The sequence below is a fragment of the Kryptolebias marmoratus genome, linkage group LG1 (genome assembly GCF_001649575.2).
Source record: "Kryptolebias marmoratus isolate JLee-2015 linkage group LG1, ASM164957v2, whole genome shotgun sequence".
NCBI lineage: Eukaryota > Metazoa > Chordata > Actinopteri > Cyprinodontiformes > Rivulidae > Kryptolebias > Kryptolebias marmoratus.
In genome coordinates this window covers 32,317,312-32,340,096 of record NC_051430.1, presented here as the reverse complement: position 1 = coordinate 32,340,096, position 22,785 = coordinate 32,317,312, and the positions used below count along the sequence as shown (strand labels likewise).

Genomic DNA, 22,785 nt, shown 5'->3' with positions numbered 1-22,785 from the left:
GCTCGTTCCCCAGACCTGAATCTGATTGAGCACATCTGGGACATCATGTCTCGCTCCATCCACCAACGTCACGTTGCACCACAGACTGTCCAGGAGTTGGTGGATGCTTTAGTCCAGGTCTGGGAGGAGATCCCTCAGGAGACCATCCATCACCTCATCAGGAGCATGCCCAGGTGTTGTAGGGAGGTCATACAGGCAGGTGGAGGCCACACACAATACTGAGCCTCATTCTGACAAGTTTTAAGGACGTTACATCAAAGTTGGATCAGCCTGTAGTGTGTTTTTCCACTTTGAGTTTGTGCGTGACTCCAAATCCAGGCCTCAATTGGTTAATAAATTTGAATAATAATTAGCTGACATTTTTTCCCCATTTGTCTCTTTTCCTTGAGTCATTCATAGTATTAACCTTATTTGACTTTATTATAGCATGAAAGCACGAGGGCTTTAATGTTTTAATGTTAAGGATTGTATCTTGGTATAAAAATAACTAAAAATGACTAAATCTAACAGTTGATGTGTTTTGCAAAGTGTAGGCTGGTTTCTGTAGTTGACCTAAATCTCAGGCATAAATGGAAAAACTTGAGTGTTGGTTCAAACTGAAACACGTCATAAAATATTTGTTAGCGTCAACAATTTATGGCTTGTAATAAACCATTTTAGTTTTTCAACCATTGCTGTAAAACAAATATAAAAATATCTCATGAATCACTGAACAGATTTTAATAAAACTTTCAAAAGAAAACAGTTGGGTTGACATCTACATTTGGAGTTAATCAGATTAAAGATGGTCACTATGGCAAAGTGATCTTAGCAAACAAAAAATGGCTACAGCTCAGTCAGTTTTACAGACATTGAGCTAAAGTTTGGAATGGCAATAGCTAAGCATTATCCCCGACATACACTTTAAGCTTAAGACATTGCACAACTTTGTTGTTTAAAACCTTGGCATTAACTGTTAAAAGTCAACCTTGCTTGTCTATTAGCAAAATATTTCATGAACTACGGGATGGATTTCAATGGAAAAACTACAATAAGTAATCAATGGCTGGCTATACGGCTGCTTTTCTTTAGGAGTCAGCCCAATTAAAGATGGCCACCACAGCTAATCAACTTTAGTCTATATAAAAATGGCTATAACTCAGTCAGTTATTTTACAGTTATTGAGCTAAGATTTGGTGTGGTAGTGGCTGACAGTCACTCACAACACATACTCCAAGCGATAAAAGATCACACAAGATCTTACAATATCGCACGAGATTACACAAAATGTTATTTTCAGGATTTGACCAAATTAGCCACAACACTATCATTTCTCAACATAAAGTCTAAAAAAAAGAAAGGCGCCAGGCAATATACATTCCTACAAGGATTGGTAGGCCTTTTGAAACTAAAACAAAGATTAGCTTTTATTTAGGCAGTTGTTTGGGCACACAGTACAGCAATGAACCGGGAAGCAACGTGAAAATCCTTAAAACACATTGAGGAATGTAGCCTTGGAGTCCATACCAAGGGCATTCTTGGCAGTGCATCGGTAGATGCCAGAGTCTCTTTGTGTTGGATTCTGAATGATGAGGGACCCTTGTGGATGGACATACTTGTTTCCAAATAAGCGTGGTTGAGTACTAACAGCCAAGCGGGTTTTATTAGGCGTTTCCCAAGCCACCTCGACTTTGGGAACTCCAGTCGCAACACAATTTAACTGAATGGCAACTCCGCGTTTAGCATATGTCACAGACGGGGGACTGCTGGTGATTTGCGGAGGGTGTTCGATCATGGTTACTGATACAGAAAGCAGAGAGCTGCCATACTCGTTAGCTGCTCTACAAACATACAGACCTCTATCATAAATGGACACTTGGCGAATGCTTAGTGTTCCATTGGACATTACAGCATTTCTTCCAGCTCCCTGCAGCCTGTTCAGGACAACCCCACTCGGGAGAGTCCATGTTAGTCTAAGTACTTCACCAGTAGTTTGACAGTGGAGGAAAAGTGTTTCCCCATTCATAATACTGACAGGAGAGATGTATTTGTTTTGAATTTCTGGTTTTCTCTCCAGGGACAGAATGATTGTTCGTTCCACAAGACCTGCAGAATTATACCCCAGACAGCGGTACATGCCTGCCTCAGCAACAGTCGGGTTGCTGATGATCAAAGAGCCATTCTCCTGGTGGAAAAACCTCAAATACCGAGCACCTATGTTCAATGGTGTGCCATTAGGTAAGATCCAAGTAAGACGAGGTAGTTTTAAGCCTTCAAAGGAGCAATTCAAAGTAATGGTATCCCCCACTCTCAGAGACAAATTATACCTTACTCTCATTTGTGGTCTTTCAACAACTTCTTTGACATCCAAGTTAACCACTAGTCTGACCTCCCCTCCATCATTACGAGCAACACAAACTAGCTGACCTGAGTCTGTCTTTTTAGCCGACTGAATTTCCAAGGTCCCATTTTGATGAACTGTCATTTTGCTGCTGTTGTATGGTGCATGAAGGAGGACATTTCCAGGCAGAATCCACATAATTTGAGATGTAGGGGTTCCCTTTGCCACACAATCCACCAACTTCTTTTGACCTTGAACTGCAGTTGTCTTGATCACCCTGACAGCTACTCCTGGATAATTAATAACTGGAGGTTTTACCAAGACCTCCAATCTGGTAACTTTATGGTCCTGTCCAGCACTGTTTCTTGCCATGCAGGTATAGTTACCTCCATCAAAATGCTGAGCCTTTTGAACAATCAATATTCCATCATTAAGGATCTGGTATTTGTTCAAGACAGGTGAAATTAGTCTATTTGTTGGAGACATCCAAGTTATGTCAGGTACTGGTTCTCCCTTGGCATTGCATTGCAGTGTTACTGTTTGACCGGGAAAAACTCTAATTGTGTTCCCGTCTTTATCCTGGATTTGTGGTGGGAACACTGCAGTCTTTACCCTGACCCTCACTTTCATCTCATCCTTGCCAAGTTGGTTCTCTGCGTAGCAGGTGTATTCACCTTCTTCTGGCATGCCAACATGGTAAAGGTAAAGTGTTCCATTGTCAAACACCACATATCTGCAAGACACACAGGAAGAGAAAGATGATTGTTAGTTTTCTTAGTTCAGAATTGTGTGCATTCATGGAATGAAATCTAACTTAAAGAAATATATGCAATATAGTGAGAAATAATTAACCATTGCACAAATTTAAACTTAATTAGCACAGAGTGGGTCTTTTCTTATAATAAAAACTAAATAAATAAATTCATACAGGTAAAACTCATAAAAATGCTTAATTTGTGTGACATTTTTTAGAAATTTGCATTTTCATGAATAAAAGCAATTGTTGAAGTTCTGCATCCTTGTTTTGAAAGTTTTGTCACTCGATGATGACCAGTTGGACCCGATATAGTTAAATCTACATACCTGCGGCTGCGCCCTGCACTGGTTCCTTCTTTCTGTTTGACTGGGTTAACCATGGTACCATCTGGCAGGGCCCAGCTAATCTCAGGATTGGGAATACCAGAAGCCACACAGTCCACCTTGAGGTCTTCACCATAGACTACCTCCTGATTTAATTGCTGTTGCTTCCTGTCAATCTTGGCAGGTCTAGTCAGCACACCGACCCACAGCTGAACATAATCATCCCCCATCTTGTTCCGTGCAATACAGAGGTAGTCACCACTGTCCTTTTCAGTCACAGAATAGATGGTTATACTGCCATTTAGGAACACCTTGATCCTCGGGTCAAAACTGCACAAGAACATGAACGATAAAAATGAGGCAATCTTCAGTATACTGTGTGATAGTGATGAAGGATTTACACACCAATGATAAGATGAAGGCGACCATTAGCTTGTGCATTTGTTATTGCCTGTCGCAGAATGCTAAAGGTGGAGGATAACGCTTTTATCTATGTCTGTTAGCAAACTATTTCATGAACCAGTAAATGGATTTCAATGAAACTCTCAGAAAGTAATCATTGGATGTACATCGAAAAATAATTAACTTTTGGAGTCAATCCAATGCAATATGGCAGCCACGTACAACTGACCTTAAAAACACAAAAATGATTCAGTCAACTACACAGATGTTGACAAATCATTTGGCATGGTGGTAGTTGAGACTTATCCCCAATAAATATTTTGTACACTAACAGATTGTATGACATCTTTGTCTAAAATTTTGCCACTGACTATTTGGAGTAAACTCTCTTAGCGAAATATCTCAGGGGCCTCTGCATGGATTTTAATAAACTTTTCAGGTAATAATCGTGAGATTTACAACTGATTAACTTTAGGTGTTAGTCCAATTCAAAATGGCCACTGCAGCCGACTGACCTCATAAAAGTCAGTCAGCTGCAGTGTTTTGATCAACTGGGTTTGAGCTTCTTCAGCAATTTTCAGCAAAGTCATTTAGCACTTAGCATCACACTGCATTTTCACAGATACTGCCATTTCTGTACTTCACTACAGCACTTTCTTACCTGTACTGAGCATCAACCAACTTTTTAGAGGGTGTCTTCCAGAGGATCCGGGGTTTCGGATGTCCTGTTGCTACACAGTTCAGAAGCAGTGTACTTCCGTAGATCACATTGGTTCTTTGAGGAGAAAATGATGAAATGGTGACCTTGGCAGAGACCTGGTCTTTCCTGACATTTAATGTCACAGTTCTAGTGGCAGATGCTATTGTGTTCCTGACTGAGCACTCATAGCTCCCAGAATTTCTGAGGCCCAGTCTTCGTATGTGGAGGGTCCCATTTGGAAAGATAATGAGGTTCTGTCCACTTACTGGTTGGGAAGTAGAGAGCTGTATGCCATCAGGTGTGACCCAGTGAATGACCGGCTGGGGGGTACCTGTGGCAGTGCAGTTCATATAGATGGTGCCACCCTCTGGAAGAGTCACATTCTCATGTTGGGTCTGTTGGATCTTGGGTGGCAGCGCTAAAACAGAAAGATGTACAGAGACAGTGTCGTATTGTCCCATCTTGTTAACTGTTAAATGTTCAAACTGCTGACTAGGTTCCTGATTCAGTGGTTAAATTACCTCTTCATGTTCTGCACAAGCCTGTTAATGACACACTAATTCAAATCAGGTGGGCTGGAGCAGAGAAACAACTAAAACATGCAGGATAGTGGCTCTCCAGGACCAGGGTTGCCCTGCCCTAGAGCACACTATGTTTATTTGTAATCGGCATGCAATTAGGTCTCTTTGACATTGTAATAGTCTCCGTCCATTGCTTTACAGCCTCATCCTTATATATATCCAACATACCTAGAAATGGTGGGGAGTTGAAGGTGGCCCTGCATTCAGGTGACCTTCTGCTACTTCTGTCTGACATGTCACAGTCTATCCCCACTGCCCTATTAGTCCTAGATGCATTCAGTAAAACTACTGGATATTACCTTAATCTTGGCAAAAGCAAGGTATTAGGAGCAAGAAACACCCAAGCTGGGCCATTAAGTCTTACAGAAGCCCATAGTTCTGGTCTAACCTCATCTACTAATATTGGTAAACTAATAGAAGAAATCTAAATTATTGGGTTCAGAATGAGGAGAATGAATTTCCCCCATCATGGGTGGTTTTGGAAGTGAATTTTGTTCATCCAGTAGCATTGAAAGCCTTACTATTCTCACCTCTTCACTCTCCCATTTCTAGTTACATCAAGAATGTGATGGTAGCCATCTGTCTTAAATTCTGGATTCAATATAGATGCTATTTTGGCCTGCAAACACTTTCTGTTGTAGCGCCACCAGCAGGAAGTAATATTTTCCTCCATTGTTACTGGATAACATTTTCTCTATATGGCCTAGAGTAGGTATAAAAAACTAGAAAATGTATATGTTGATTCTAGCTTTTCTTTGTTTCAATAGCTACCAATTAAATTCTCTCTCTCTAAAATACTTTTTTTTAGATACCTTCAAGCTCAGTGTTATGACCATAGAATCTCCCAACAATTCCTGGCTCTTCCAAATGTTTCTGAAATCTCTCCTCTCGCTGAGAGAGGCAATCTCTTCTATACATTTAAACATTTTTAACCTTTCAAACTCTTTAAAACTGTATGGGAGACAGGCTTGGGACTGTTGATTTCAGAGGCTGTTTGATGGGAGGTTTTAAAGAGGGTGCACAGATCTTCAATCTGTGCTAAGCACAGTTTCATGCAATGGCAGATCCTACATTGAGCTCACTATACTAAAGCCAGGCTTGCAGAAATATTTGACACAGTGTCCCCTCTGTGTGAACCTTGCCAACAGGCCACAGAAAATTACTCACACATGTTTTGGTGCTGTTCCTCTACACAGAGGTTCTAGTCTGATTTTTTTTAATGCTGTCTAATGTAACTGGTGAGGATATCACTCCTAAAGCTTTAACTTCCTTGTTCTGAGTACAGCCTAATTCACTTGATCTCTCTCCTGCTTCAAAGGATTTCATAGCTTTAACAACTCTGCTGGGCAGGAGATTTAAAACCTTTCCATACTCCATGAGAAGTCACAAAGTCAGCTCTCATTCACGTGGTTGCATGATGAAAATTGCATAATTTTTGTTCACGTAGCAGCTTTGTTCCCCCTTCGTAATACAAGGTTTGCCCCATTGCACAGGGGTTTGCGCCAAGTATTTTGTGATCGGTCAGAAGTTGTTGTGGGCGTGTTTTTGTGGAAGTGCCGTGAGATTTAATGGAGTTAATTTGCTTCTACTGCTCCGCTGAGAAGCAGCTGGCCGAGGCTGTTAGAAAATACAGCCATCTTTACAACTGCTCCAGCAAAACTTATAAACGTATGAACTTAAAAGTCTGCGCAGAGACACAGATGGCTGTGGTGGCCAAGAGGAAGTGGCCAGTCAGTGTTGGGACACAATCCCTTTGTGCACTGTCAAATTTGCAAATGCCAAATAGTTTCAGTTGGTTTAATAAACACGTCTGGTCATGGTAAGGGAAGCAACCATCTGTGCAAGGACAGGAGAATTGAGAAGCCGGTGGGAAGAAACCCGTTTTAAAGCTGCAGGAGAAGGGAGAAGTTTCCTAAGAGTTCTGATCCAAGTGTCTTATGGAATATGAAAGGTGTGTGCGAAAACAAAAGTCTCACAACCACACGACCGCAAACTGACTTTTTGACTTATTATGGAGTATGCTGCAGCTTTAAAACTGCTAAACTGGAAGTTTGTAGCTCTACTTCCATATACAAGCTATATTAGACAGGTCCTTTAGTTTCCTAAACTGGAAAAAAACAGACTGAATTTCGCTGGTATGGCTGAATTATTTCTCAGTTTAAAACTCTGGCAATGACAGGTGGTGGGCGATATGCATTCCTTCCAGTAATCCAAGGCTTTTAATTGTAACGGCATTGATCCAGTGTGACAGTTGCTCTACATATGAAATGCAGCTGTTCACTGGTCTGCATTTGCTTCTTCTAAAATGTCATCTGTTTACATGGATGTAATACTTCTATTTAATTATTCCTATTCCCATAAGAATTTTTTTGTGTGTGTAAAAAGAAGTTCTGTGGCTGTCACAATTACAAAAAAGCTGAGTTATTAGGCTGAGTCATACATACCAGTTGCAACTTTAGTCCAACACAGGAAGGGCTTTGGCTGTCCCTCAACCTCACAGGGAAGCTGAGCATCTGTTCCAGCTTTCACAGTGATAGTCTGGAAATTATTCTTTGTTGTCTTTGGCTTCCTTCTTGGCATAGATTCTGGTTTAGCTAGCCGGTGTTCTGTGGAAATATCTTTAGTTACTGCTAACAGTGTCTCTGTGGATGGTGTTGATTGGAGCACAGTAGATATTTTGATAGAGGTCTGGGTGCCCTGTAGATTTACGTCTGCAGAGGTTGGGTTTATGACAGCTAGTTTCTGACTTGGTGATGGTATTATAGGACGGAAGCTAATTGTTGGCAATGTGGCAGTGATGAGATTTATTTGTTGGTCTTGACTTTGGTTGACTAAAATCTCAGGACGTTGAGTGGTGACTCGTAGTGAAAGGGTTGTATTTGCTTCTGTGGAAGATATTTTTGATTTTGTGCCATGTAGCATAACTTTGGGAGTTGTTACATGTAGACGAGGCAGTGGAGGATGGTGTTGTTTTTTTATTCCACGTGTTTGAGCTTTCTTAAGACTTTGATTGTCCTTCAACTCAAATTCTATGATTTCATTTTGATATAAATTTGTAGGTACTGTAGATGTCAATGCAGTAACCTTTTCTATTACTAAATCTTGCTCAGAAATCATGCTTGGTGTTTTATTTAATCTACTGGATGTGTCCTCAGAGGTTGTTCTAGTTCCAAGTTCAATGAGAGAAGCAGCTGAGGTTAAAGGGGGAGGAAGTAATGAAGAACCCATTCTTGTCTCTTCCCAAAGCCTCTTTCCACCCTTTTGAGTAAGGCTGCGTTGATTGGCTGATGGGTTGTTCTTGATATCTGTTGGCAAATGTGTCATAGTTTGAAAACTCCCGACTGAAGAGTCATAATACAGCGTAGGTTCCATTTCTGCTGCAACGCTTGATTTTTGTGTGTCTTCTGAAGGTTTATCTAGTTGAAGAGGGCTGTTTTTAACCTTTGGCTGAGTGATTAATGTGACATTTTCAGAAATCTCTGGAGGAGATGCATTTTCCAAGATATCCAAGGTGGTGTGAGAAGTAGTGCTTCCATGATCCACACCTAGGGAAGCAGTTGGAAATATAGGTGTGGCTGATGTGCTTTGGAACAATGGTTTGGTTATGGGGAGGTGGGTATCTTTTGTTTCAAAGAGAGAACCTGGTAATGAAGATGGTTCAATGCTTGTTTCATGGTAACTCCTAGAAACTGTGCTTTCTTTATGACTCGGTCTGCCAAATGATGCTACTTGGCTCTCTGTGAATGGAACAATGGAACCGACTGTAACCTTTAATTGTTCTGTTTTTTCCTCTGTGGAAACAGAGGTCTTGACCACTGATAGAGGAGTGTTCACAGGTGTGGTGGTAATCAACTGGGCAGGTGTTTTTAGCTTGTGTTTCCGTCTGTTTGCCTTTCTCTTCCGACCCCCGTTTCTTCTCTGGGAGTTGGGTTGTCGGATACTTGGAGCTGGCTGTCTTTCAGACCCCACCTTTTCCATAGAATTAGGAACAGGTGAATTACTTGGAGATGCTGTTGTTAAAATAGCTTCAGATTTCAAATAGTTGATTGTTGTATCCATTGGCTGAAGATGAAATTGTGATATGGTTGATATTTCACTTAAATCTGAGGCTGACTGAAGGTTGACTGAAGAAATGGTTTGACTTTCACCAAAGAAGTGTTCTCTGTCATTTCTAGGATTAACCCTATTCACACTTCTCTCCAATGCTTTGGACCAGTCAGCTGTTTTGTCTTTATCAACGTCTGTATTTATGCTACAGTTCTCTTGTAGAGAAAATTTGCTGCTGATTAGAGAATTTCTTTTCACCTGCCGGAGCGTGATAGCATGTAAGAGAACAGATGTGGTCTCGGGGAGAAAAAATACATCGTTTGAACTTGTGTGGTGGTTTAACTCCCTCTGTGCACTCTGTGTGAGCTCTGGTTTTATTGTTGTATGTAAATTGTTTGTGTTTTGTCTATTTGAAGTTATATCATCTAGACTTTGTACAGTGTAGCTTTCAGGTGTCACATAAATACCTTGACCTTGTGTCCTGGATGGATCCTGGCTCCATCTTTCTTGTTCAATAATGCTATTTGACGATTCTTTTGGAGTTTTCAGTGATTTTGTTTGTTCCATTGCTTTAATCTCTGTTGTATACTGAACCGGGTTCATTGTCACTGATTTCTGAATGTTCCTGCCCCTAATCTTTTGCAAAATATCGGCCCATTTTTTTGGGTCTATTTTACCCTTGGTGATATTAACCCTCCTCCTGGTCCCAACTTTAATTTTCGCATCTTCGGAATTAGGTTCTAATGGTTTTCGAAGCACAGGAGGTCTCCGCCACATTTTCCTGGATGGGTGGATAACCCTCCGGCCTGGGGCCACTCCCCCTGGAATCCTCCTAATAAGATCTAAGTGCCCTTTTGGAGCCTCATCTTGAGTCTTCTCAAAATCCCCTGATGCCTCCTCTTCTCTAATCCCTGTGGGGACTTTAATTTGGGTGTTAACTCCTGAGGCGGATTGAGGTCCTGTTGGAAACATCCATAAAGGCTGTATTAGACCTTTGTGCCTCGCTACAGTAATCTTTTTAACCAGTGTATCCGCACCGTGCGCATTAATGGCAACACATTTGTAATAACCACTGTCTAATATCTGAATCTTTGGGATATGAAGAGTCCCATTGGAATAAACTAAACATTTAGATGAGTTAGCATGAAAACTAACTATATTGTTGCTTGGTAGAATCCAGTAAATTTCAGCATCAGGAGAACCAGATGCAGTACAGTCTAGAGAAAGGGGGTTCCCTGGGTACTCCTCAATAGGTGTAATAGATGTCTCCTCCCCTGGAGAAGGACTAGATGATTCCTGTACGGTCAGATAAAAAGGTAGGACAGCAAAGTCCCCATGAACCTGGGAAATGCAGTAGTAAATTCCCATATCTTTATGGTTGATGGTTTTAATTGTCAGACTTCCATTCTTGGACATAATTCTATGGTCTACATTGCGCTGTAGTGTATCCACTTTGGAGCCATCCGGCAGCATCCACTGGACTATTGGCTGGTCAGAACTGTGCACATTACAGTACATTTCACTTGAACCTCCCTGTATAGCACTCAAAACTTTACTAGTCCTGTTTGTTGATTCAATCATGACCCATGTCCTCTTCTGTCTCCACTCTGATTCATTTTCCACTGTCGTTGAGAGGTTTGTACTCAGAATTAATCGCATAATCTTGGCTGATGACTGAGGCCGGTTGAGCTGGAGGTCTACAGATGGCTGCATCAACCACACAGGCCAGGCCATCATCTTGATTTCAACACCTGTGTAGTACAGGGCATCTTGCATGGAGTCCTGTTTGTATGTATAGGTTGGATGAGGAGTTTTGCTCAGAATGACCTTTCGTTTTAAGTGGGCTGGCACGCTGCTGTAATATGCAATCAGTCTCCACAGTTGCTCGTATTTTGCTCTGTCAACAGGACATTCCAGATCCACTGAGAAGGTGATGTTGGTGATCAGCTGGTGCTGATTAACTTGCTCCCAGTTGATCTTAAAAGGTCCTTTAGACTCGCCAACACTGCACTCCAGGTTAACCTTATTACCATGTGCATCAGACAGGTCCAGGGACACATTGCCCAATGGTTCCTTGAAGTCCTTTATGTCCAACATCTTGCTCTTCATGACTTTTTGTTGGGTAGTTCTATTAGGAGAGCTGATAACAGGAATGTGGCAGACCAGGTGCTCCACAGCATGAAGCTCTGTTCCACTTAGGTGTCTGGGAGATGAGCATCTAGCACACAGTCTGCCACCTGGAAGGGACATGTCGTTTTTACATTTCAAAACCCCTAGAACAAAAGACAGGAACACTGCTGTGAGATTTACTTTCTAAAGAAAAAAAATGACTGTTTACCAATCTTAAAACCAAACAATAAAATAATAAAATGACTAAGCTGCTGCTTTTAATGCCAAATCCAAAAATGGTTAAAAAACAAAAACAACTGGACTTCTGTTCTGTAGCTGAAGATGTTTTGCTTCTCATTCGAGTAGATTACACTCACTCTCCTCACTATAGAGGCTTGCTAGAGTCTTTTTTTTGGCTGGCTCACAAATAGCCCAGGCAAATGTGAGTGTTATCTGCATGTGAATCTAGCTTTAAAAGCTTGAACTCCACATCCTTTTTTTTTAAATTGAGAAAGCTCCTCAGATCAGAAGCTAAACATCTTCAGATACAGAATAGAAGTCCATTTGTTTTTGTTTTTTAACCTTTTTTTGGATTTACCATGTCCTTAATGACTGAGAATCTACACCAGCATACGTTAATGCCAGAGTTTTCGACTAAGATCATCTTATACTGAGAAATGATGAAGTCATGGGCATTTTAGTTGGACCTTGTAAATTACTTGATGGGCAATCTCATACGATGTGTTAGGGTTCAGAACATGTGTTGAGGATAACGCTCAGCTACTACCACATCAAACCTTAGCTCATTATCTGAAAAACTAAACAAGTTACAGCCATTTTTGTGGTGACTAGGGTCGACTGGCTGAATTGACTGTTTTTAATAGGGTTGACTTTAAATGTTAATGATATATAGATGTACAGTCAATATTTATTTTCTGCAGGTTTTACCAAAACCTGTCCAGTGGTTCATGACAAACAGACAAACAAAGTTGACTCTACAATTTAATGCCAAAATTCTAAGCAAAAATGTGAAGCAATATGTAGTAACACTCAGCTACTATCACACTAGTTTTAACATCAGTATCTGTAAAACTGTCGGAGTTATAGCCATTTTAGTGTTTGCTGTGGTTGCTATGGTGTGGTGGCCATCTTGAATTGGGTTTACTCCCAATGTTAATGAGTTGTAGTTGCACATTCAATGAGTACTTTGTGAAAAAATGTCAATTAAATCTGCTTAGTGGTTCATGGAATATTTTGCTAACTGACAGAACAGCAAACATGCATGATCTTCTTTCACCTTTGATAATGGACAATAAAGTCAGAGTGAACATAAAAATCTAACCTGGTGAAGTTTTCTTCCAGTCTTGCAGCCACCTCATGTTGCAGTCACAGCTCCAGGGATTACCATGGAGATACAGATTCTCCAGCTGTGGCATGGTCTCCACCAGCCGAGGGGGCAATGACTCGAGCCTGTTATCTGACAAGTGAAGGTTCCGCAGGGTGGAGATGTGGAAGTGAGCCAGCACAGCGAAGGTGGTGAATGTGGATGGATGCAGCTGTTGAAGCTGGTTGCCCTCCAGTTGCAGGATCCGTAGGGAGGTAAGTCCTTGGAAGGTGTCGGGATGGATAAACTTTAAATGGTTGTGATCCAGGTACAAGCGGATCAAAGACCACAGACCGTGGAGTGTTTGCCGGCTGATCTCCTTCAGCTTGTTGTAACTAATCTTTAGCATCTGAAACAACAAGAATCAAAATCCTAATAATGGGTTGTAAATGGTTAATTCTGCACCAAAAAGCTGAAATTTGTTAAAGAAAAACTGAACCATTAAAGCTAAAAGAAACAAAACATTAGCTAAATGGTAAAAGAAAGAGAACACAAGCTAAAAACTAAAAAAAGCTAAAAGCAGCAAAAGAATAACTAAAAGCGACAAGGGGTTTGCTAAAAGTTAAAAGTAGCAAAATGAGTGCTAAACTCTAAAAGTATCAAAAAGGTTCCTAAAAGTAGGAAAGACTAAAAGAAACAAAAGGCTAACTAAAAAATCAAAAGTAGCAGAATGCTACTTCAATAATTAAAGTAGCACAAAACTGTCATTGAATATAACTCAAATAATCACATGGTGCACGCTGGTTTGTGGTTTACGCAGTACAAAAAAGTACAAAAAAGCGTTAAAAATTGCAGTTCCATGATTGATTTATTCCAAGTTTTGCAGGCAAACAAAGCCATACATATTCCCTGGATCTTCCCTCTCTCTCCTGCTTTCCTTTGCTGCTTTTTCTTAATTGATTGATTCACTGATTGATTGTCTGATTGGTAAAAAAAAACATTTGACCCCCAACGTGCCTAACTTACTGCCTAAAGCCTACATATAAATAAATGTATAAACTAAACAAATTAATAAACTACAAATTTTTGTTCTAAACAACTAAGACTAAACAAAATATTTATTAGAAATTCACCAGAAAATAAACAAATTAATAAACTAAATTTAAAGAATTAACAAAAATAAAGAAATAGCTCCTACAGTAGCTAAAAGCTGAACAAATCAAAAAGCTTGCAAAACATAAAAAGTAGGAAAGGTTATTCAGAGGTAGGTAAATTGCAAAAATGTACAAAAAACAGGAAAGCAGTGTGAACGATGACTCAGTTTTCAAACTGTTACTTTGATTCTTCAAGTAGAAATATAATGTATATAGCTAATTTAATGTTTTAGACACATTTTACATTACAAACCTAATATATAGCAGTTAAATTAAAGGAATGCATAGTTCCTGCTGCCTTTCATGCCAAGATCATTGTATGATGAGAAGTTATGGAGTTGGAGCAGTTTTAGTCAAACCTTGAAAAAAATGCATTTAAATGAAAATAATTTTGACTTTAAAAAAAGAAAAATGACTGCAGTGAGTCGGCGTACCTGAAGTGATGCCAGGTCCCTGAACACCCCATCGGGTAGATTGTAAATGTTGTTCCCATGAAGCATCAGCTGCTCCAGCTTCCTGAGGCCGAACAGGGACCTGTCTCCAATCTGATTAATGCTGTTAAATCTGAAACAACAAAACCAGTGTGGACTAAACAACATACAGCCGGAACAATAGGGAAATTACACTCTTTAAGATACATTTTGGACAAGAGTATGAACAGTTATTATCTTACATGTTTTAGATAGGTGAAATAAAGTTTATTTCTGGCAGCACTGATGAGTAAACGTCTAATCCAAATGCAGCTAAAACCAAAAAGGATCGCTGCCATCAAAAACCTTTACATGACTGATTATGTGATAAAACAGAAAAACAATATCAGGGATGCAAAATTCTGAGGACTCATGGTGTCTATATCAAAGAATATACCTGCTTGGTGTAATGGAAACTGCAATGTGTCATCATGTGTGAGACTGAGGTTCAAATCATGTTGAGGACATTTAGGTTTGTTTTTAAAAAAACTAAAAATAAAACCAGCAAAACATTCACTAAAATCTAAAAATGAAACAAGTACACCAAAAGGCACAATGTTTTGAAGGATTTCAAGAGATCTCAATGCATTTCTATGAGAAAAAATAAAGTAAAAGTTTAAACAATTAGTATAAAAAGCATAAATGTTACAAAAACTGAAAGTCATAGTCGTAACGCTGTCAAAAAATTTTAAAATGGCTGAAATAGCTGAAAGTATACTAAAGTATATACGAAATACATATGAAAGAAACTACAAACAGGAAAATAACAGTGTGAATGCTGACTCGGCATTTATGCAATAATGTCTAGGATGTTAAAAAAGCAACTCACCCCAGGTTGATGCGCTCCGTGTGTTTCGGTACAGCAGCTGGGATCGTGAAGAGGGAGCGAAAAGTGCAGTGGAGCACTTTAGGCTGGGGGCAAGAGCAGGGTCGGGGGCAGAAGTCAGACGTGACGGGGGGCAGGAAAATGAGCACCAGGATGCACAGCGAAGGCGCGTGCTCCATCTTCAATCACAGAGACTGGCACCACAGCTGTTTGTGTAGCCTAATAACTAACAACAGTAATATAGTTAACAACACTGATGACTCCAGGCTGCTGTTTTTATGACCTGAAAAACTACATCAATAGGTGGCTTCAGAAACATTTATTTAATTCAAAATACTTAAAAACCAGTGAAAACTTAGCTTAAACCACTGCAACAACTAAAGCACTAGAGAATTTACATTTCTATGAAAATGCTGAATGCTAAAGGTTTGCAAATTAGCCTTTGGCCAGACAACCTCTTTACAAAGCAACAGTGACATTGTTTTAACATGAAGCATTGTTTTTATGTGATGTGCTTGTCAAAAAAAATTAAAACTAAACGTATCTAAACTAAATGAATGACTGCTGAAAGTTGCTGAAGAACTTGACTTGTTCAAGCAAAAAGAAACAGAACACAAGCTATAAGTTAAAATTAGCAAAATGCTTGGTGAAAACTAAAAGTTGCAAGCACTAGCTAAAGGTTATAAATAGCAAAAGGCTAGCTTAAGGGTAAAAGTAACAAAAGGTTGGTTAAAAGTGCAACAATGCTAGATAGAGCTAATAGCAAAAAGTAGCAAAGACGATCTAAAAGTTGAAAATAGCAAAAGGGAAGAACAATGATTTGAAGAGATCTTAATGTATTTCTATGGGGAAAATATTTGTAAATCCATCCATCCATCCACTTTATCTGCTTCTCCATTCCACGTCGCGGGGAGCTGGTGCCTATCCCCAGCAGTCATTGTGCGAGAGACGGGGGACACCCTGGACAGGTCGCAAGTCCATCGCAGGGACACATATAGACAAACGAGCATTCTCACTCTCACCTAGGGACAATTTTAGAGTCATCTATTAACCTAACCTAACTGAAAAATTGGACATGTGCACAGGGAGAACACTCAGAAAGACCTCAGGCCGGGAAGCGATCCTGCAACCTTCTTGCTGTGAGGCAACAGCTCTAACCACTACTCCACCGTCCCACCCCATTTGTAAATAAAAGTTAAAAAAGAAAAAAAAAGTCATAGCACCTATTTCCTTAATGAGTAGATCATTTTGATTTACGAATGGCTAAACTTGCACAAAGTATGCAGAAGTCGTTATACTGCAAAAAAACAACAACTAGGAAAGCAGTAGTGAGAATGCTGAATGAAATCTGCGAAAAGTTTCCTAATCTTAGCTTAAATCATTAAAGATGACCTCACCTTGACACAGACAGCCATCCAACTGGGACCTCCCGACACTCCATTTTATCACAGAAAAAAATCACACCAGACAAAGCTGCAAAAAGGTTGAAGAAAGTTTACAGTGAAACCCTGATGTGGAGAAGAATTTGGGCTGAGCTAAGATTGGTGGTGTGTGCTGTGCTCCTCCTTGCAGGAGTAAGTGAAGTCACTGCTGAAGAGCAAACCCAGCAGGAGGGGCAAAGAAAAACTCAAGCAGGGGATGAACACACTGAAGAACTGCGATTCTGCCCCCGAAATCTTGCTCTGACATGTCTGGTGAGTCATGTTCGGAGGAGAGAGACTAGCCTCAGCAGCTGTCCGCAGGAAATTTATTAATGAAGACAACTGGAAAAATGATGTAACACCTGTTGTTTATAAGTCCTGATAATGTTATGACTTCTGTTCCAAGTCCGCGACCATATAATTAATTTGTCCTGTAACTGGAGGGTTACCAGTTTGATCCACCGCTCCATCAGTCTCAGAATGATTGAAGCACTTTGGGGTCCTTGGACAAGCGCTATACAAGTGCAAGCCATTTACCATAACTAGCACTGTGCTACTTTTAGCTTTTAACTAGCCTTTTGCTATTTTCAGCTCTTAGACTGATTTAGCTACTTTTAGCTTCTAGGTAACCTTTTTATAGTTCTAATAGCCTTTTGTTGCTTTCAACTTTTATTTATCCTTGTGCTACTTTTACTTTTTGCTCGTCTTCACTAGTCTTTTTATATTTACAGCTTTTAGATAACATTTAACTTTTTCTAGCTAGTGTTTTGCTTTTAGTTTATGTTTTGCTTCTCTTAGCTTTAAAAATTTTCTGCAATCTTTCAGCACTTGACAGAGAGACAGATAGATAGATAGATAGATAGAATGGTGAAACACTGTCTCTCTCCAGCTCAGCCATATGCAGCCAGAGTAGCTCACTCTTGAGTGTACGAACTGTCATGGATTGCCGAACATTATTCTCCAGACACGTACTGTATCTTTGTGCTGATGGAGACAAATAGGCCTGGGTGAATTCCATATTCCCAGCTGAGGGAGCAGAAAGGCTGGCTTGGGCCCAGGGGACTCGACACTGCTCAGAGAACGACGCTCCGGGGGTAGAAGATTTGCTGTTTAAGCGGACATGTCTAATACCTGAAATTATAGTCACTGATAGTGATACCTCCTCAGGGACCAACAGAAGCAGGGACAGCATATAAGGGACTAAAGAATTCAGACCACAACATGCAGAGAAAATACAACTCGTTAAGTTGTTCTACATGGTGCTGAGAGGTTCCAGCGGTGAGGCAATCACAGATTACAGCATTGCTGCGGTATCTTGCAGCAGGAACAGGTGTTCTCCCATGAAACCTGAGCTTACACATCATTACTCAGACTTCCTCATGGTCCAGTCATCTGTCTCATCCTTTCACCAGACAGGAGACATATTTACAGCTGCAGTGGATATGTTGAAGTGTGAACAGTATGTTTACTGGGTTTTCACAGTGTTGACAATTACTGAAGCAGAACAGACTTTATGACCATCTCTGTGTATGTTAGATGTACTAATACTGAACATGCAGCTTCCCTGTATGCGAGTTAGCTGATTGTGTGAAACTGTGATTGTTTTTATTGTTTTAGAAAGTAGAGATATTCTCATTTATTCGTCATTTCTCTTTCCCTCAGGTGAAAGAGTTCAAGTATCAGTGAGTCCTGTTCAGGGTCATATGCGTAAGCGGGAGAGGTCAATTCTTAAAGTGTTGCTGCTGAAATGCACAAACTGGCGCAGTTTGTTGCTCGCATAATGTGAATGGTGCCACATATTGTCCAAAACAGTTTTTTTAAGGCGAACTTAGTCACTCGTATTAGTTGGTTTGCTGCGAATCACATGCATATGGTGGACAGAAAGCGTTGAGCCACAATTCTCACAGCACTTACGTTTCCTGAAGGCAACAAGACTGACATGAGTCACCTTCCTTATTTGTTAGACTGTCACTCATGATTCCATGCTCCTCTTAGCTGAAACCACGCCCCTCTCAACTGAAACCACGCCCATCTCAGCTGAAACCACGCCCCCTGTACAAAATAGGGGCCAAAAGTCTGAAACTGAAAAAAAACTGATCTGAAAGTGGGAAAAAAAGATTTGAAGTTAAAAAAAAAAGCTTTGATCCTAAAAACATAAAAAACTGAATTGGGAAAAAAAGTCCTCAAATATCAAAATATGGAAAAGTGAAAAATAAAAATGAATAATTTGTTCACAATATTTCCAGAATTCAATACATATTTTATTTAAACTGAAAAAAAAAAAAAAAAAATGGCCCACTTATTTTTAGTTTGAATACATGATTGAATTTTTCAAGTTTTGGACTAAAACTCAAGCTTTCAATTTCAAGTTTTAGTTTTTCGATTGAAATTTCTTTTTTCAAATTAACAAAACGTTTAGTTCCAATTTAGTTCCATACTCCTGCAGCTCAAAGCTGCAGAGAGGGACCCTCTCCATGACCAGGGAAAACTCCAATGCCGAGGCATTCACCTGGGGGCTCGTGAGTATTAGAAATTTGTTAGCCTGTTAATCACTTCATTAATTTCAGCTTCCATACAGGGTCAGAAAGGGTGACTTTTCTCTAAAATTTAGCATAAATGTAAACATTTTGAACTCATTTGAGATGTTCTACAAAAATATGTCAAATCGTTGTGTAACAATAATTTGTGGCATGTAATAATAATAATAATAATGAAGGAAATGCTTTGAGAAAAACTCAATAGAAATTAAAATAAATGAAGCCCTTTATTTCAAGAATCTGGCAAAAATAGTTATCCAACAATTTATCTGTTTCGTTAAGTGTTCACATTACAAAATTTATTAGGATGCAAGAATGTGCCTAATTATTTGTAAACACATTTTTTCCTGTTTTATAATTTATCCACTTCTGCATACTGTGCTTTTTAAAACATTCATATATCAGTATGTACAGCTCATTCAGGAATTGGGTGCTATTGTACTCACAAATTACATTTAACTTTATTTACAAAAATTTTCCCCATAGAAATACATTAAGATCTCTTCAGATTAATATTTAATGAGGCTATGGCCTTGGCAGAGGTTTGCGCTCTCCGAGTGCTTCTAGTTTAGCTAGTTTTGCTGCTGCTTTTAGAATGTATTCAACTTTCATTCGTCCAATAACTTCCTGAATGTTTCATTAACATGTCTAGCTGTTCATGAGATATTTTGCTAACAAGCTAACACATGATTTCTCTTGTTGGCACAGAGGGCTGCCAGCAGCAGAGCCTTTGGGTCTCAGAAGTTGAGAACTGGACTCGTTTGTTCAGAACATCCCACAGATGCTCAACTGGACTGAGATCTGGGGACTTTGGAGTCTGGAGTTCTGACGCTCACCAGTCTATCGAGGGTCTTCGTGGAAACCTGGACTGGTCTACAGTTATAGTCCAATATGCAGACTCGGAAACATTCAAAACCAGCATTCATGCATTTTCTTAGGTATTTTAAAAAAATTTTTCTTTAGGTATAATAATAGTTTACAATAGTGTTTCTGTTGGTTCAGTCCACACGGGTTGTTGTCAACCTGTATTCACCTTTGGTTGCTCAGGAACATTTACACGATCACTTATTTTCTTTTCTTACTTTGATTTTAGTAGATCCTGACCACTGAAGATCAGGAAGATCCCATAAGAGCTTCTGCTGTGTGCATTTGGACTTGAAAGTTAGACCTTCTGAACTCCAAGTCAGAGAAATGAGCTGAAAAAATCCTAAACAATCACTTTTTAAAACTGGGAGTTGGATAACTCAACTTCTTATCATTCATAATAAATATTTTAGTGAAATCATAAATGCACTTTTGTTATTTTTAACAGATTTTCAACTGTATAAATGTATATATTCTCTTTTTTTTCATAAATGTGAAACATTCATGTACAAAAATCATTAATAAAGATCTGATTTTAGTTATTTATCAGTTTGGATGAAGAGAAATAATAAATTAAAAAAAGTAAAAGTGTAATTTCTGGACTGTTCAAAAACAAAAAAAACAGCAACTATAGTGTTTTAAATATATTTAATCTGGTTTGGTGACTGATGTAGTATTCTGTTTAATAAATCTATAATCCACTGTCGGGTTGGGACACATGCAAAAAACAAAACAATGCTGCGACAATTTCAGCTCAACATATTGTCAAAGAGCAAAACAGAACCAAGCAATCAATGAAAACATCAGGAAAGTGATATCTAAAGTGTGAGTGTTGATACACAGACTTTATTCACTCTTAAATTACCTTGGTTTCAACCCAATGAGATTAAAAGGTGCTTTATACAACCCCCAATAAAACAAAGTTGAATGCTACAATTTGCGAATTTTAAAAACCCATAATTTTATTCACAGCATGAATGAAATATTGGTGCACATAGTAAACACATCAAATGTTGAAATGAAGAAATTGTACCATTTTAAAGAAAAAAAAAAGTAATATTGAATTTGATGGCAGCATCACATCTCTTTAAAGTTGTTCCAGATGTTTCCCACTGTGAAGCATCATCTCTTCAATTAACGTCAGTCTGTGTGTGTATATATATATATATATATATATATAGTTTCAAGAAGCATCAAATGTTTTCAGCTGGTTAGAGATCTGGACTGGAGGCAGGTCAGCTCAGCACCTCTTTTACTACAAAGGCAGTCGTAATGATGCAGTTTGTGGTTTAGATTTGTCTCGCTGAAATATTAAGGACCTTCCTTTGAAAATATGTCATCTGGATGGGAGCACATTTTGTTCTAAAACCTGTATATACACTGTCTGGCCAAAGAAAAGTTGCCACCTGGTGCATGAGCTTCCTATTGGATAATTACCACATGGGTGATTATGTTTCAGCTGACAGGTTCTTAAACCGCAACTGGTGCAATGAGTTGCTTCTCATTTCTTAAACAGCCATGTTGAAAGACTGTTAGCTCTGTCCATCTTTACTTCAGAGTAATTCAGCCTCTAAAATGATTTTTTTTTTTTCTACACCCAGTGCTCTTACTGACCTGTTGCCAATTAACCTAATTAGTTGCAAAATGTGCCTCCAGCCATGGCTGTAGCTCCCATTGAGGACACCGAGGTCCGGACCTCAGTGTTTTTCTGCTGTGTATATTATAAAAACATGAATCCAAACAAGGCTTTTGAACGGCGTGGTTCTCTGCGTAGCTCCACCAGTTTCCTGTAGGAGGCGCTGCAACTGTGTGCAGCTGCAGCCAAACTCAATGTCTACGAAGAAGAGCGCAGCTTTGCTACCTTACTGCTAAAATAAAGACCAGAAGAAGAAGAGCGCCACTTACCGTGAAACACAACCGAGGTAACTCGCTGAAAATATTCTCCTTCAATTCCACGAAGCTGAAGTTGGAAATGGCTAAAGGGCGATTCCAGCTAATTTTTCCCTCCCTTCAGCATCTTTAATCTCCTCTAGTTAAAAAACTACAACACCTAGACACTTCAAACCTGGAGCAGATTATTCTGCACTGATTGCAGAACATTTAAAACCAAGTGTGTGATCTGTGAAACCTTCATCGGATTCCTGAAACCTCAATAAAGGGCGATTTCAGCACTTTTTGGGTATCTGAATCACACCAGAACTGGTTCAGAACTGGTCCAGTCTGGATACAGCCTTGCCTCCAGCTGTTTCTTACTCATACAACTTATTTTTACATTCTCTTGTTGCCCCTGGTCCAACTTCCTTGAGATGTGTTGCTGCCATCAAATTCAAAATGACTATCTTTCCTAAAAAAAAAAAAAAGTTTCTATGTGCCATTGTAAATAAAATATGGATTTTTAAGATTTGCAATACATTGCATTCTGTTTTATTTACATTTTACACAAAGCCCAAACTGTATCAGAATTGGAATTGTAATTCTGGCTGTAGAGCGACTGAATGAGGCCTGCAGTGGAACTGGTACCACATTTTCCACATGCCCATTTTTTGACATACTCAACCATCCTTCATTCTCCTTTTTCACTCAAAGAAATAAGCTATTTTCCTCACCATGATCAGGTGTGGTTGAGGTTCAAGGTCCACAAAATGATAGTGGTTTTAAATCTATTTTGGATGCATCAAGATGCAGACATGATTATGGCATGAACAGAAGTAGGCTAACGAAGACATGAAACAGGACTGGAAGTATTTCAGCTTCTATTATGTTAAAGGGAAAAATGGAGTTGACAATAGCCATGCTATATACAGGTTGTGTACATGTTTCCACCTTAAGGAGGAAAAACTGTTGGTTGTCGCTTTCAGTTCTAACCAGAGGACCACTGAGCGAGAAACATCAAAGTTTCCGCCTAACTTGGAAAAGGACAAAGTCTACTTCAAAGGATTTGACTCTGCAT

The 22,785-nt window shown here is 39.4% G+C and overlaps 1 protein-coding gene across 2 annotated transcripts; it reads right to left on the bottom strand.

The window, feature by feature from the left end:
• Positions 1-698: 698 nt before the first annotated feature.
• mxra5a (matrix-remodelling associated 5a) lies at positions 699-16,616 on the bottom strand. 2 transcript variants are annotated; one of them, XM_017426363.3, is made up of 8 exons: positions 16,411-16,616; positions 15,017-15,239; positions 14,152-14,281; positions 12,582-12,972; positions 7,528-11,403; positions 4,464-4,920; positions 3,404-3,730; positions 699-3,053 (listed from the first exon to the last, which is right to left on the bottom strand). In XM_017426363.3, the coding sequence occupies exons 2-8, from the start codon at positions 15,190-15,192 to the stop codon at positions 1,469-1,471; spliced, it is 6,942 nt and encodes a 2,313-aa protein (XP_017281852.2). In that variant the 5' UTR covers positions 15,193-15,239; positions 16,411-16,616; the 3' UTR covers positions 699-1,468. The 2 variants fall into 2 exon arrangements, with proteins under 2 accessions (XP_017281852.2, XP_037833416.1); XM_037977488.1 differs by having other exon boundaries at positions 15,017-15,232.
• Positions 16,617-22,785: the final 6,169 nt, after the last annotated feature.

Excerpts from the sequence above, each read along its gene's own strand:
- mxra5a (XM_017426363.3), bottom strand. The coding sequence starts at position 15,192 with ATGGAGCACGCGCCTTCGCTGTGCATCCTGGTGCTCATTTTCCTGCCC. Across the intron at positions 4,921-7,527 it reads TTGGACTAAAGTTGCAACTG|CGCTGCCACCCAAGATCCAA; the intron begins GTATGTATGACT and ends TTTCTGTTTTAG. Across the intron at positions 3,731-4,463 it reads TTGGTTGATGCTCAGTACAG|TTTTGACCCGAGGATCAAGG; the intron begins GTAAGAAAGTGC and ends GTTCTTGTGCAG.